Source organism: Syngnathoides biaculeatus, chromosome 1 (genome assembly GCF_019802595.1).
Source record: "Syngnathoides biaculeatus isolate LvHL_M chromosome 1, ASM1980259v1, whole genome shotgun sequence".
Classification (NCBI taxonomy): domain Eukaryota; kingdom Metazoa; phylum Chordata; class Actinopteri; order Syngnathiformes; family Syngnathidae; genus Syngnathoides; species Syngnathoides biaculeatus.
In genome coordinates this window covers 11,288,757-11,302,707 of record NC_084640.1, presented here as the reverse complement: position 1 = coordinate 11,302,707, position 13,951 = coordinate 11,288,757, and the positions used below count along the sequence as shown (strand labels likewise).

Below are 13,951 nucleotides of genomic sequence, written 5' to 3'. Positions count from 1 at the left end.
GCACATGGAGACAATCAGTCGCACTCACAATCACACCGAGGGTCAATTTAGAGCGTCCAATTAATGTTCCATGTTTTTGGGATGTGGGAGGAAACCGGAAGTGCCCGGAGAAAACCCACGCAGGCACGGGGAGAACACGCAAACTCCACACAGGTAGGGCCGGGATTGAATCCTGAACCTCAGAACTGTGAGGCCAACACTTTATAGCTGACCCACCATGCTGCCACACTTCAACATAAAACACTAAAATGTTGCAAAAGATTTTTAAAGTAACATTTCGACTTGTGAATTTTTTGATTCCAACTGTCACGCTGACTATTTTTTGTTGTTGTACTTTTTGGTCTCTTTTTTTTTTTTTTTTTTAGGAATCTCTATTAGCTTAATGCTAACAAACAACACAAAGCTAACAAAACTAGCATCCAGGTCACAGTGTTATAACACTTTAAGCAACACAACGATGCAGCAACAAAAAACAGAGACATAATACTCACGGGCATATATTCTTTATCCTCTGCAAAAAAAAAAATTTAAACTATTACTGCAAATTATTGAGCAGTTGTGAACCCTGCTTTCTTGTATATGATTATGGATATCATACAACCAGTTGAGAGTGTACCCTGCCTTCTGCCCGTTGACAGCTGGGATGGGAATTTTTTTTAAGTTAAGTTTAACTCCAGTCTCCTCCTGGTTAGGTAAAATGCATACTCTATCGGGTTTAAATCTGGGGATTGGTTTGACCGTTTAAAAGAAAAATTCCGATTCGTGCCCTTGAGGAGCTCCCTTGAGATTCGAGCCATATTTTTATTTTCTTTGATTTGCAAGGGGGGAAAAAAGATACTATGATAGCTAAGTAATTGGACTAATTTCAAAACAGAGGTTCTGACACTTCTGTTGGCTGTTTCCTCTCAAACTGAGCATGAAAAAATGACATACTAACCCATTCATATTGAGCCTGGAGAAAAATAATGAACGCACTGGCCTCACTGTCCCAATACTTTTTAAAGGGAAATGCGCGGTAAGCGTCTTGATAAGTTGGACTAAAGGATGTGACTCAATGAAGCCTTCGAGAGGAGCGACCGACGTATCTTTGGGGTCTCGTTGAGTGACGCCTGAAAAATAAGAGCAGCGCGTACTCGGCTGTCGTCACACGTTTGTTCAGACGCAAAATTGTATCGCGGGTGGGCGGTAAAAGCTGCTCGGAACACGGGCAGGATGTCAAGGGGGGCAAGAGATGCAATCTTTTGTTTGTTTGTGCGCTGACCTTTTTCCACACCGCAGCCATCGGGGAAATATGTTAAGAAGAGTCCGACACCCTCTGGCCGTTTCCATTGGAGACGAGCGGACGAGAGAAAATTATCATATCGACGTTGCGGCGACTTCGGCACGGCAACTAACGCGGAATGACAAATTGCCTGTATAAATTATGACCAAAATATAGATAAAAAGTCTACAAATAAAACAAAAAAAATCTCTGGGGATGAAACAAATAGCAGCAAATGTAAATCTATTCCATTTGTTTTAAAAGCGCTTGTCCTCATTAGGATCACCAGGAAGCTGCAGACCGTCCCGGTTGATTTTGGGCTGGAGGCGGGGCACACGTCACCGGCCAATCGCAGGGCGCATGTGGACAAACAAAAATAAATGGGGGCAAAATAAGTCGATATCAAACTCGAAAACCTTTGGATTAATTTCATCCTGTTTATGTTGTTTTGGTTTCTGAAAATTGGAATTTTAATGAGATTTAAAAAGATTGATTGAAAAACTAGTGGAACAAACTATTTGCGTGGATGGGGGCCGAAACTTGGTGCAAATCGTGAAAAACCAAAGTAATCGGCTAACTTTAAAAAGGCTTATATTTGACTGTCAATGCCACAAGATGGCAACAGAGGACTACTTACAACGAAGTTCCTCAACTCACTCCAGATAGATGCCACCAGAAGGGGCAAAAAGAGAATAATCAGCAGATTTTTTTTTTTTTTGTACGTGTCCACCATATTGGACGCAACATGATTTAAAAAAAAAATTGCTTTCAAGGATCACGCTAGCTCATGATTTCTGCTATTTAATCGCCGAACGCTTTTTCCCATTCCGTACTTCCTGTTTGCGTCTTTGCCACCCACGAACGCACAAAACATCCGTTTCGTGAATTTTGTGAAGGTCGCCTTCCACCGCTCGGAAAGCGGGACGGCCAATTTCCGAGAGCAGAGGTCAACGAGCACCTCCGTGGCGCCCATGCTTCCCACCATGCATCTGTCGCTTTGAATCAATCTCCCGGCGGGTTACGCCGGTTCGCGAGCGGAGCTACAGTGCGTGTACGCGCGGCGGACAGACTGATGCGTCGTGACGAGGTGGGGCTGCCGGTCAGCCCAGACGACGGTGGGGGTCAACGGGCCGCCGTGAAGATACGAGAGACGTTATTGGTGAAGTCATCTCCCTCCCGCACAGCGCGGTTGCCATGACGTCCCATGAATAGAGGAGCCATCTGAGAATCGAACTCATCTGCGGAGGGGATAATGTGACGGCATCGTGACAGGCGTTCAGCCCTCCGCCACACTTACTCTTTATCCAAACTCTCGCCCCAATGAGAAGCACCCGTCTCTGTATAGAAAACCAAGACCAAGCAAGTCTACAAGACACATGGTTAGCCTTAATGTCAGAATTTTGACAAGTCCTATTTCTCCACTCGCATTTGTTTACATCTACATCTGGATTTTGGCCCGTTTTATTGCCACTTCTTTCTTCGGAACTCTTTTGCGATGAAGGGCTTCATAAACTAGAATTGGGGGTGAGGGCATCTTTTATTTTAATTGCGCAAGTGTAGCTAACTTTGGGATGAGAATCAGCACCTCCAAATCCGAGCCTATTGTCCTCAGTCGGAAAAGGGTGGCTTGCCCTCTCCAGTCGGTATCTTGGGGTCTTGTTCACGAGTGAGGGAAGAATGGAGCGAGGGATCAACAGACGGATCGGTGCAGCGTCTGCAGTGAGGTGGACTTTGTATCGGTCCGTTGTGGTAAAGAGGGACCTAAGTCGAAATGCGACGCTCTCAATTTACCAGTTGATCTACATTCCTACCCTCACTTATGGGCACGAGCTGTGGGTCGTGACCGAAAGAACAAGATCCCGGATACAAGCGGCCGAAATGAGTTTTCTCCGCAGGGTGTCCGGGCTCTCACTTAGAGATAGGGTGAGAAGCTCGGTCATCTGGGAGGGGCTCAGTGTCAAGGTCGCTACTCCTCCGCATTGAGAGGAGCCAGATGAGGTGGCAGGGGCATCTGATTCGGATGCCCCCCGAGACACCTCCCTGGTGAGGTGTTCTGGGCATGTCCCACTGGTCCTGGAAAGAGACCCCAAGGACGACCCAGGACACGCTGGAGAGACTGTCTCTCGGCTGGCTTGGGAACATCTCGGGATCCCTCCGGAAGAACTGGAAGAAGTGGCTGGGGAAAGGGAAGTCTGGGCATCCCTGCTGAAGCTACTTCCCCCACGAACCGACCCGGAGAAGCGGTAGATAATAGATGGATGGATGGATGGATGGATAGCTAACTTTGTGGTGGCCAGTGACTTTACCGAAATCAAATAAGCGTTGAGGAAAGAAAACCATTCACTGTGTACTCGTACTGATGTCGTAGATGGTAACTTTGACGGTAATTTCTGTCAATGTCTACTTGAAAAGTCTTTGAAGAGTTTCAAATTGAAGACAGACGCAATTAATGTTCCTCTCCATTCCCTCCAGCTGCCTCACGTCAGACTCTCCACCAGAAACAGGGAACACCTCACGTTCTCCCAACTAGGACGCCAATTTGCTAAATCACACCCACAATTAAAAGAAAATAAATCCCGACAAGGGAATTCGAGGATAAAAAAAAAAAAAAAGGCATCTTCACATTGTGGCCTGCGAGATGAGAACTTCCTGCCGTGGTCTGAGAAAAACAATTAAAAGGAGGAGGAGGCTTACAAAAATGCAATCCCGCTCCCCGCAGCACCTTTCGCAGCCAGAGTGCTCCTGCTAATTAATTCTTCTGAGACATGCACACAACCGGTTGATGTACACACACACTAACCATCTGCATGGCACCTCTGCTGGACCACACATGTTGAGATCTTGATCTCAGGACACTGAGTTCGATCCGATCGATGTGGTAATGCTGACATCCAGCTGTGGTGGTGCGGAACTGCAGTATATCATCACCATTTATTTATTTTTGGAGGGAGTACACTGTATACACAGTATTGCAATAACAGCGGCAGCGATGTAAAAAACAAGCGCTACTCAACATAATTACGCACAATTTGAACTTAAGTAGTAACACAGATACTACACTCAGACTGGTAAAAGTACAGATTTAACCCTTTCCGTGCAGTGGTTGCAAATATGCAACAGGTTTAATATCATCGAAAATTTTAAGTCCCGAGTATAATTTTCTAAAAAGTATCAGATTTTTCTTTCTGCTAATTTTTTGGGGGTCCAGAGAGGGATAACTACTACCTCTGAAATCCAAAAGTAGATTCCACTACCCATTTTGATCACTTAGGATGGGGGGAAAAAACTGCGATTGACCAGAAAACAATACTTGACTATATAAGTCGGTAGTATAGACAAAACAAAACAAAAACAACAGACATGGATAAATGTTTATGTAATTAAAGAGTCATAAACCTAAGTCACTAATTACAGTATAACACTTCTCCGCATGTAGCATTGAGAACATGCAGGCAAGGTAATTTATTGAACCTGTGATAGAATTTAAAAGTTTAATCAAACTTTTACGATGTTTTAATCTTGACATTAGAATCACTAAACCCTGATCTAAGAAAATTTACCCCCACGCCCATTTGTCGGGACTTCGTTTTGGAGGAGAGCAACACGCTCTTTGCAATTTTAATTTTGCTTGTACTTAAAATAAATACACGTCAATGGAAAAATCAACTTATGTAGCGTGAAATATTAAAGTTTCAAAGGCAATAATGACTCAATAATTTACAGAATATCAATCGGTGCCACCGGTCCAGGGTGTGGAATAACAGCAATCACGCAGGTTGAAGTCAAAGAAACACAACTTTATTTAAGTGTAAACAAACCAAAAAAAAAATGCAACAACAAAGAACTGCATAGGAAACGTTTAAAGTCCAAAGAGTACAGCATGAGCAGCAGACGGCCCCAAAATACCAAGTCTCCTTTTGCTTTATTTAGACTTAAGACCTGACATCTGCACTTCCACTAAGCACGACGTGTGTTCAAGAGGGACAAAGACAAAAGACGAACATACACGAGGTCGGATGAGTGCACACACAAACACACACTCGTACACAAACAAACACACAAAGGCCCTGAGGAGGAAGCGCCAGCAGCACTCATCTAAACTCAGCAGGCTGCGTCTACTCGCGCCGCCTCCTGGACTGTGAGGGTTACATTCAGTGGAGGTCCGCTTTGACAACAGATGCACTAACGAGAACAGCCCCGCCCTCAACCCTGCTGGACCAACGCCGATTGGATGAAAGAAGCCCCATCCAGACGGGTGTTTACACACCACACGACGCTCGAAATATTGCTGATGCCGGTGCGTGGTGGCGAGAAACGTGGACTTGTGCGAGGGGTCCGGCGGCAGGTTGTGGCGGGTCGACATCGACCGGACGCCATTGAGCCCTTTTCTTCGCAAAAATACATTCTAAAAGGGCCAATAAGCGAGGGGGGCTTGTGTGTGTAATTTGTATTTTTTGTTGTTGTAAAAGAAACACCCAAAAAAAAAAAAAAATCAGGGGGAAGTTAATCAAAAGCAAATTTTCAGACAGATTTTTTTTCCGTTTTAATATTTAAATGGACACACAAAAGAATCAAACTAGCACTAAGGTCCAAAACAGGGGGAAAAGGGAAAAAGAAGGGGGAAAGGGGGTGATCTACTTTATTTCTACGGGACACATTTCAATGATATCAGCAGGACAGGGCTGCCGAGAACTACCTGAGATATATATATATATATATTTTTTTTTTTCCTTTCTAAATGTTCACCAACCATTTTTTTTGTGTGTTTGTTTTTATGTTCAAGCATACAATCACTTAAAAAGGAGGTCTACGACCTCACACGCATCCCCGGTGCAGCTTTTCTTTTTTTTCCCCTCTCTCTCGAAAGCCAGGTGAGGCCAGAAATTAGACAAGACGGCGGACCGCGCGATCGGCAGCCATCGCCTCACTTCCCGGATTGTCAAAAAAAAGAGGAAGCCGACTGCTCGACGGCGACAGAGAGGGGGGGACTCGTCCGAAAACCTGAAACCCCCCCCCTCCCCCCGGTGTGGGTGAATCAATCAATGCAGTGTGGAAAGTTTTCAGAACTTCCGCGAGGAAGGCCCACAAAAGAAGCCCTCCAGAGGCCTCGAGTTGCTTTTTTTTTTTTTTTTTTTGCCTTTAAATGTTGAGAATTGAGGCATGGCTGACGGAACAGGTTGTGCTCTGCGGAGCCTCTCGAGAGAACGCCAAATACAATCGCAAAGGTCAATCCTACTCTAGCTCACTCACACGTCTTTGGGTACATTTCCTCGTATCCAATCCACCCCCCCCCCCAAAAAAAAAAATAAGACTTCAGTATGGTAAGGATTTTGTTTTTTAAAGCATGCAACAAAATGAAAAATAAAAGGTTTAAAATACATCTTTTTCCTCTTAAAGAGTGACGACCTAAGCATCTTAAAGATAGAACTCTGCAATCTTTTGTTTCCAAAAAAAAAGGATGCAGACGTGGCGGGTGAACATACTAATACTGAAAACGCAAAAAAACAAACCGACTGTTGGCGTTGTTCCTCCGTGTGCTCATTTAAGAAACCTTTCCTTTATTAATAATGTTAATAATGATCATTGGCGCCACAATCAAGGCAAGCCCTGACGCGTGCATAAATAGCGGGAAGTTGTGCTGAAACTCGAGAAATTCTTGTGCGGCGAGTGAAGTCTTCAAACGCTGCGTCCCTCCCTCGCCCCTCCCCTCGACAAAATTGCAAGCGGAAACCCGAGAGTTCGTCGTCGCAAGGTCAAAGAGAATCGGGGCCCAGCCCCCTTTAAGTGCATCCCATCGGAGGGCCGCAGGAATTAACAGTAGCCTCGGCATTCCCCGGGGGGGTCAACATTTAGATCTCTGACGTCAACAACAAGCATGGTCCTTGGCACGACAACTCGACAGAGATCATTTTGGCACGATGCTATCGACGGAAATTTTTGGTTTGGTTGGTTATTCTTTAAAAAAAAAAAAAAAAAAGCAACTAATCTACAGCAAACCCTGCTCAAAGTTGCAAGATGGAGATACAGGACCAAAACAAGTTAAACAGTGCCACAATCTTTGGTCCTACCGCTACGGGACACGTACTGTACTGCAACAAAACCGGTCAAACAATGAGGTATATCAGCGATGTGTACACATCTGATGAGGTATGCCAACAAATAAACATGAAACGTCAAAAATGAGGTATTCAAATAGTAACTATACAAAGTTTGAGGTATATGAACACGAGCAGTCGCTACGAGCGGAGTTGAGGTGTCGCGGTCCGCGGGGAAAACACCGAGGTTTTGAAGGAAAATACCCCGTCGGGGATTTGGGTTCGGATCATGTGCGGACGGGTCCGCTCCTCAGAGGAGGGAGCCCGTCGGTGAATCTTTCCACAGCGAAGCCACGAACAGACCGTGAATTGTCGAGTGCGTTCAAGTGGGGGCACAGATTGAGGGGGGGGGGGGGAATCGAACGACCCCCGGCGATGTTTTCACTGCAGAGATTTCATGGATTTGCTTACGGGGGGCTACGGATTGTTCTACGTTGAGGAACTGCAGTTTAAAAGGGGGAAGGAAGGATTCTCTTTGGTTCTTCTCTCTCTTTTTTTTTATGTGGCTAGATGAAGGATTCACACGGGATGTCAAAGTACTCGTGCAGTGTCAGCGGGCAGTGCTACCAAACTCCACGAGTTATGCCAGTAACTTTTCCCAGCAACAATGATTAATGAAGAAGCTAACTTTTTAAATCTTTTATTTTATTTTATTCTTTTAAAATGCCAGTTTTTAGTTGGCCGCTGTACAGATATTCTAACTTTGGTTGACTCAATAAGTCGGTCAATAGACCTCCATCTTTAGAGGACTGGTCTACGAGCTCTTGGGGTCTGGAGACGCCTCCTCAGACCGAGCGGGGAAAATCTTTTGTGGTCCCCTCCGTCGGATTGGAGGAGTTTTGACCACAGCTCGCATCGAAAGGATTGTACGGTGAACCCCCCCTCGCCCCTCCGCATATTCGCAGTCGGCATTCACAAAGGGCCGAGCAATGCAAATGGCCTGGACACTGACTGCGAAATATGTCAGCACGAGTTCAGGGGCTTTAGACAAGAGTAGTGCTTTGCCGCCATCTTTTGACAACTATAGTTAATATACAAACCCTTTTAGGAGGATGTTAAATACTTGTCATTTTTGCTTTACGCAGCAGAGCCCCTGTGCACTCCTGGAGGTTCACTGTATTCATAAGTCTTGAGCGTATTTGATATTTTCATCGTCTGGACTGTGTCTACTTCTGAGGCTTTTGTCACACAGCGCCTCAGGGAAAAATGTATCATTCGACTATGATTAAATCTCACGTTAAGATCGCTAAGAGATCTTGGAAAATGTCTCCGCCCACATATCTTTGCGGGTCCTCCCGTTTAGGAGGAGAGCAAGTGATCCTTGCGTGCTAATCTTCGCATTCGAGATGGTCATGCGGCAGACCGGATCCGTATAGGATACACAAACCCAGTCTAGCATCATATCGTATTTTGGGGGAAAAAACGGGGGGGCAAACATTTTAATTTTACCATTACAGGCCCAATCTGTTCTACTGAACATAGGTAAGAGTGATGCTAAAAGAAGGCCTCGAAAGTACTGATAAGCCAAACTATTACCTGAGCTAAGTATTAAATTGTGGCATTTTCTTTCCACACTCTCGTCGAGCCTTAATGATTATACAAATTCAAGCGCAGTTGTGAGGGCTCAATCCCTTAGCACAAAAAAAAAAAAAAAACCCAAAAATTAAATAAAGGAAACTATGAAGACACTGCTGTACCCCAAATTCCTTTCCTTGCACTGTGTTGTTCTAGTGAGAACGAATCACGCAGCCTCTACAGCGGCCTGAGCATTGTCTCAGCAACAACATTCAGGAGGTTCACTTAACTCATAATTTTTTTTTTTTTTTTTTTAAATGCGCAGGACGACACCCATTACTCCTGTGCAAATAAATCGACTGAAGAGTCTATTCTCTCTCGCTTTTTTTTCTTCTTCTTCTCGTCTCTTAAATAAAAGTATAGAGGTAGGCTTTTCTTCTTTGTAAAACTTCACGGATTAATAAACCTCTGCTCGGTGACAATGAGTACATTCATAAAGAGCTAAATGAGGTAGGTGTGGAGCAGACGGTGCGAGGTTTCAAGAAAAGTGAGAAATTCCCTGAGAAGGATGCTCGACAAGAGCGTCCAGAAAGAATAGAGCAGCTGACTATGAGGAAGGGAAAATGGCTCGTTTTTTTTTTTCTTTCTTGCTACTGATTATCTATTTTGTAGAGGTCCTTGTTGAAATACATACCGCATAAATTGGATTGACAATGTGTACGTGGGAGAAAAAAAAATTGATTTAGGTTTTGAGTTCCCTTCTCATTGCCATGCTCCCAATCCTCTGAGCTCTCCTCCCATTCTGTCAGTTTTGTAATTCATTCTCTCGCCTCCATTTCCTTTGTTGAGCTGGGACAACAACAAAAAATGTAAAAGGCCAAATAGAAGGAGAGAATGTTCCGTTTCTAGAATTTAAGGATACGATTATTCCCGAAGTCCACGACGACAATGACTCCGTCCGGCGTCACCGCCACCCCGGAGGGACGATCCATCTGCCCGAAGCCACTCCCCTGGGTTCCAAATTTGCATAAGAAGTTTCCGTTGGGCTCGAACACTTGCACGCGGTGGTTGCGGGAGTCGGCCACGATTATGCGGTTCTCCTGGTCCACGGCCACACCTTGGGGCCTCAGGAACTGACCGTTACCGATGCCCTCGGAGCCCAGGAATCGGGCGGACTGGCAATCCGGCCGGATGACCAGGAGACGGTGGTTGTTGAAGTCGGTCACCACGAGGTGGTCCTCGTGGTTGAAGGCCACGCCTCTGGGGGAGTCAAAGTGTTTCCACAGGGCCCCCTCGAAGCCGTACTTGTTGAGGAAAGAGCCGTCGGGGGAAAAGAGCTGCACGCGGTGGTTCCTGGTGTCGGAGACCAAGATCTTACCCTCGGAGTTGACGGCCACATCCCAGGGATAGTTAAACTGCCCGTTCTTGGTCCCCTTCTCCCCAAACTTCAGCAGGAACTGGCCCTCAAAAGTAAACACCTGTCAAGCAAAGTAAATGCGTCAGGGCACGACCCGTTTATTTGGAGAGGAACCAACAGGACCAGAAGCTTTGTTTTCACATGTGTGAGAGTGAGTTTAGCGACACGCTTCTGAACTCGTGACCGCCAATATTTGCACATTCATCAGCGTGTGTGTTTGGAATGTCGCAGAGGTCGTTTTAAGGAGAATTTCCCACCTGCACACGGTGATTGTCCTTATCGGCCACAATGATTCGTCTCTGACTGTCACAGGCAACCCCGGCCGGGCGATCAAACTGACCGGGCCGAGACCCCAGGGAGCCAAACTTGTTGTGGAATGCGCCGCAGGGCTTGAATATCTTCAAATTGCAAAGGAAACGTGTCATTCAATTGATTGATTATACGCGTCATCGTTTTTTGCAGCAAGGAAAAATATATTTTCTGTGTGTAATGAGTGTTTTTGCGGTGAGCCATAGAAAATATTGATTCTGAACGGAAACCACTCATGGAAATGAAAACTGGTGGAAGAGCCCTGAAAACTGAACGACAGTTCAATTCTGTTCATCCAGCCGGCCTACGTGCAGATATTCTTTCTTTTTTTGAGTTACAGTACAGCCTTGGCTCTCGAACAAATCGGAAAATTTTGAGATTTTTTGTTTGTTTCTGTTTTCGAATGAAAACCGGTACTCGAACACCCCCAACAAAACCCGGAAACAACTGAACGTGCGTGGCCAGACCAGCAGACCCACGACGCACTTTGTTGTGAATTCCCACCCCGCCGAAAAAACCCGTAAATAACTGAACGCGCGCGGCCCCAGCAGCTAACCCACGCACGATGCGATTTGTTATTGTCAATTCGGACGAAACCCCCCCCCAAAAAACCTGGAAATAACATAACGCGCGCGGCGGTTGATTCGGTTTTCGAACAAATTGGTTTTTGAGCCGCCTTTTAGAACAGATTATGGTTGAGAACAGAGCCTCTACTGTATTCAAAAGACAGAAAAGAATCATTGATATGAATTTTAAATGTTCCTGTACTCAGCCAGGATCTTTCTCTAAGAATCATCATTCTATTCCCGTTTTATTATTATTTTTTTTTTAAACAAAATGTAAGACAGTGGGTGTTAGAGAGGAGGATGCACGAGATAGGGTGAGATGGAAAAAGATGACACGCTGTGGTGACATCTAACGGGACAAGTCAAAAGAAAAAGAAGGAGTATGTCAAGATGGAACCACTGATGTAGGCTATAACGTGGACACAAATGCAGCAAGTTAATTTTTTTTTTTTTTTTTTTACCTGTATGCGGTTGTTGCTGCGGTCCGCCACCACCACGTATCCTTCCTTGTCCACGCTGATCCCCCAGGGGCGACACAGCTGACCATCACCCTCGCCTTCACCGCCGAACGACGACACTTGGGAACCCAGGGAGCCGTAGCTCCGGCCCGATTTCACAAACACTTTGAAAGGGCTGCCCTGGATGTGCTGGTTGCACACCAACACCGATACCAGGTGCTCCCCCTCGCATTTGGCCACGTAGCCGACTGTGTACGAGCCATTCTGGTGGTCGGTCACTTCCGCGGCGGACAGGTTGGCGTCCGCGACGGACATGATAATCGCGGTCACCATGTCCCCGCCGGATAGACGGGGCTCGCCGTCATGGTCGTAGCCGATCACAGTGAAAGCTGCATGCTTGCCACGAAGCACAGTGTTGAGACCATCACCGTGTGCTTTGGTGACTGGGGCAAAAGCGCCACTACTGATCAGGCCCATGGACTGAATGGCTATGTACAGAGCCTGTGGGAACAAACAAAAATAGAACTAAAATCTAAGCATTTCCTTAGCTCACAGGTATGTATAGTAATATAGGAAGCTGTTACAAGAAGGCAAGGCACTTTCTTGAAAAGTAGCAAGTGGTGTGAAGGAGGTACTTTTTAGTTCGTCTGTGTAATGAATAATTTTAAGTGTTTTGCTATCATAGGTGGTGGTATATTTACAGTTTAAACAATTCCTGAAGGCAATTATAAACTCAGTTTTTTCCCTATCCGCAGGAATATCTGCGGTTTACTGCATGCGATCTTACTTGGTCTGGAGGCGTGAACATGAAGCGGTCATCCTCCTGCGGTTGCATCAGGCTCCTCAGTGCTTTGAGTTCATGGATTTGGGTGAGCATTCGCTCCCGCGCCAGCAGCACATCAATGTGGCGGCCTTCGTCCAGCACCTGGCTGACGGCGGCGATGGTGCTGTCCAACTTGGTCAGACTCTGGTGCAGTTTCTCCACCTGCAGGTACAGCGACTTGGCCTTCACTTGTCGGATCTTCTCCAACTGCAAGGGGGTAGGTTAAGAGGAGGGGGATTATTTTTACAAATGGAATAAATTGCCAATAGAGGTGAGGTCAGCCCCAAGTGTGAATGTTTTTAAATCCAGGTTGAAAACTCTTCTTTTTTTCCTCATGCTTTTTAGAATATATCCACTTTTTGATCATAAGTATACTTGCACTGTATGCGGTTTTAAATGTCTTTTTAAAAAAATATTCCGTTTGTCATTATTATTACTCTTATGCCGTTTTAAATGTTTTATCTCTTTGTTTTCAAATGCATTTAATCATATAAAGCACATTGAGTTACCTTGTGTATGAAATGCGCTACACAAATACATTTTCTTTGCTTTAACTGAACAGAGAATAGTACTTTTAATACAAGTAATAGACATAGAAAGAGGTATTTCAAAATTAAGTCTGTTAGAAAAATTTGCAGCTTGGGCAGTTTGCATTGATAAAATGTATTCTATGCTAATCACAACCTCAAGAGTATACCAGTTATCCTTTGCTTTAGTGGAAGGATACAAAGTAGACCTTGTTTCTCTCTCTGGTATTGTATGCAGGTATAATTCCGATGACATTTGTTTGGTTGTTGCCATGAGTTTTAAAGTATTGGTTTGGGGGGGGGGGCATGGGAAATACTGCGTCAAACAACAGTTTGAGAACAAGTCATCCACAGGATGGCAGTAATGAGCAGAATTGGTTTTAAGAGCATGAACTGTTCAATAGGCTTTTGTTATTTGCCTTTGATTAAATGTCAACAACTTCAAATGAGACATCTAAAATGTTTGCCGATTAAATGTGATGCACCTTTTGCATGATGGGTGCCACGGTGATATTATATGACAAGAAAAAAGGAGCACGGCTCACAATCAGCATTCCTACTGTGCTGTAAGAGGGACTCAATACTACAGGGAGACAAACAAGACCAGTTCCCCGGACTTACCAAGGCGAAGAAAAAAATGGGCAACGTTAAAGGTGGTAATTGAATCTGAGAGGAAGGGATTGGTCTCTGACTCACCGTCAACCAGTAAACGCAGATGAACACAATAGGATGGCCGCCTTGAATAGTAAGGGAGTCTTTCCAGTCCCTGCCTACTCAAGCTCCAACAGAGGGTTCTTTGTTGAATCTTGGCCTGAGTAAAGTGCAATTTGCACATGTGAGAGTAGATTTACACTTTATAATCCATGAAGACAAAGCCTCTTGTTGGCCTTTCCGACGGATACCCTAAAGAGCAACATTGACACGCCGCCGAGTCCAGAAGATGCATAGAGAAGAAAAGGACCTTGATGATGATGATTCTT

General features: G+C 45.1%; 1 protein-coding gene across 19 annotated transcripts in view; it reads right to left on the bottom strand.

The window, feature by feature from the left end:
• Positions 1-5,037: 5,037 nt before the first annotated feature.
• The window catches only part of trim71 (tripartite motif containing 71, E3 ubiquitin protein ligase), a 45,707-nt gene continuing 36,793 nt past the window's right edge, over positions 5,038-13,951 (bottom strand). For all 19 annotated transcript variants that reach the window (XM_061815956.1, XM_061816057.1, XM_061815949.1 and 16 more), the window contains 4 exons: positions 12,409-12,651; positions 11,625-12,122; positions 10,546-10,686; positions 5,038-10,349 (listed from right to left, as the gene is read on the bottom strand). In XM_061815956.1, coding sequence (XP_061671940.1) covers positions 9,777-10,349; positions 10,546-10,686; positions 11,625-12,122; positions 12,409-12,651 — 1,455 coding nt within the window. In that variant the 3' untranslated portion in view covers positions 5,038-9,776. The remainder of the gene's footprint in view (positions 10,350-10,545; positions 10,687-11,624; positions 12,123-12,408; positions 12,652-13,951) is intronic.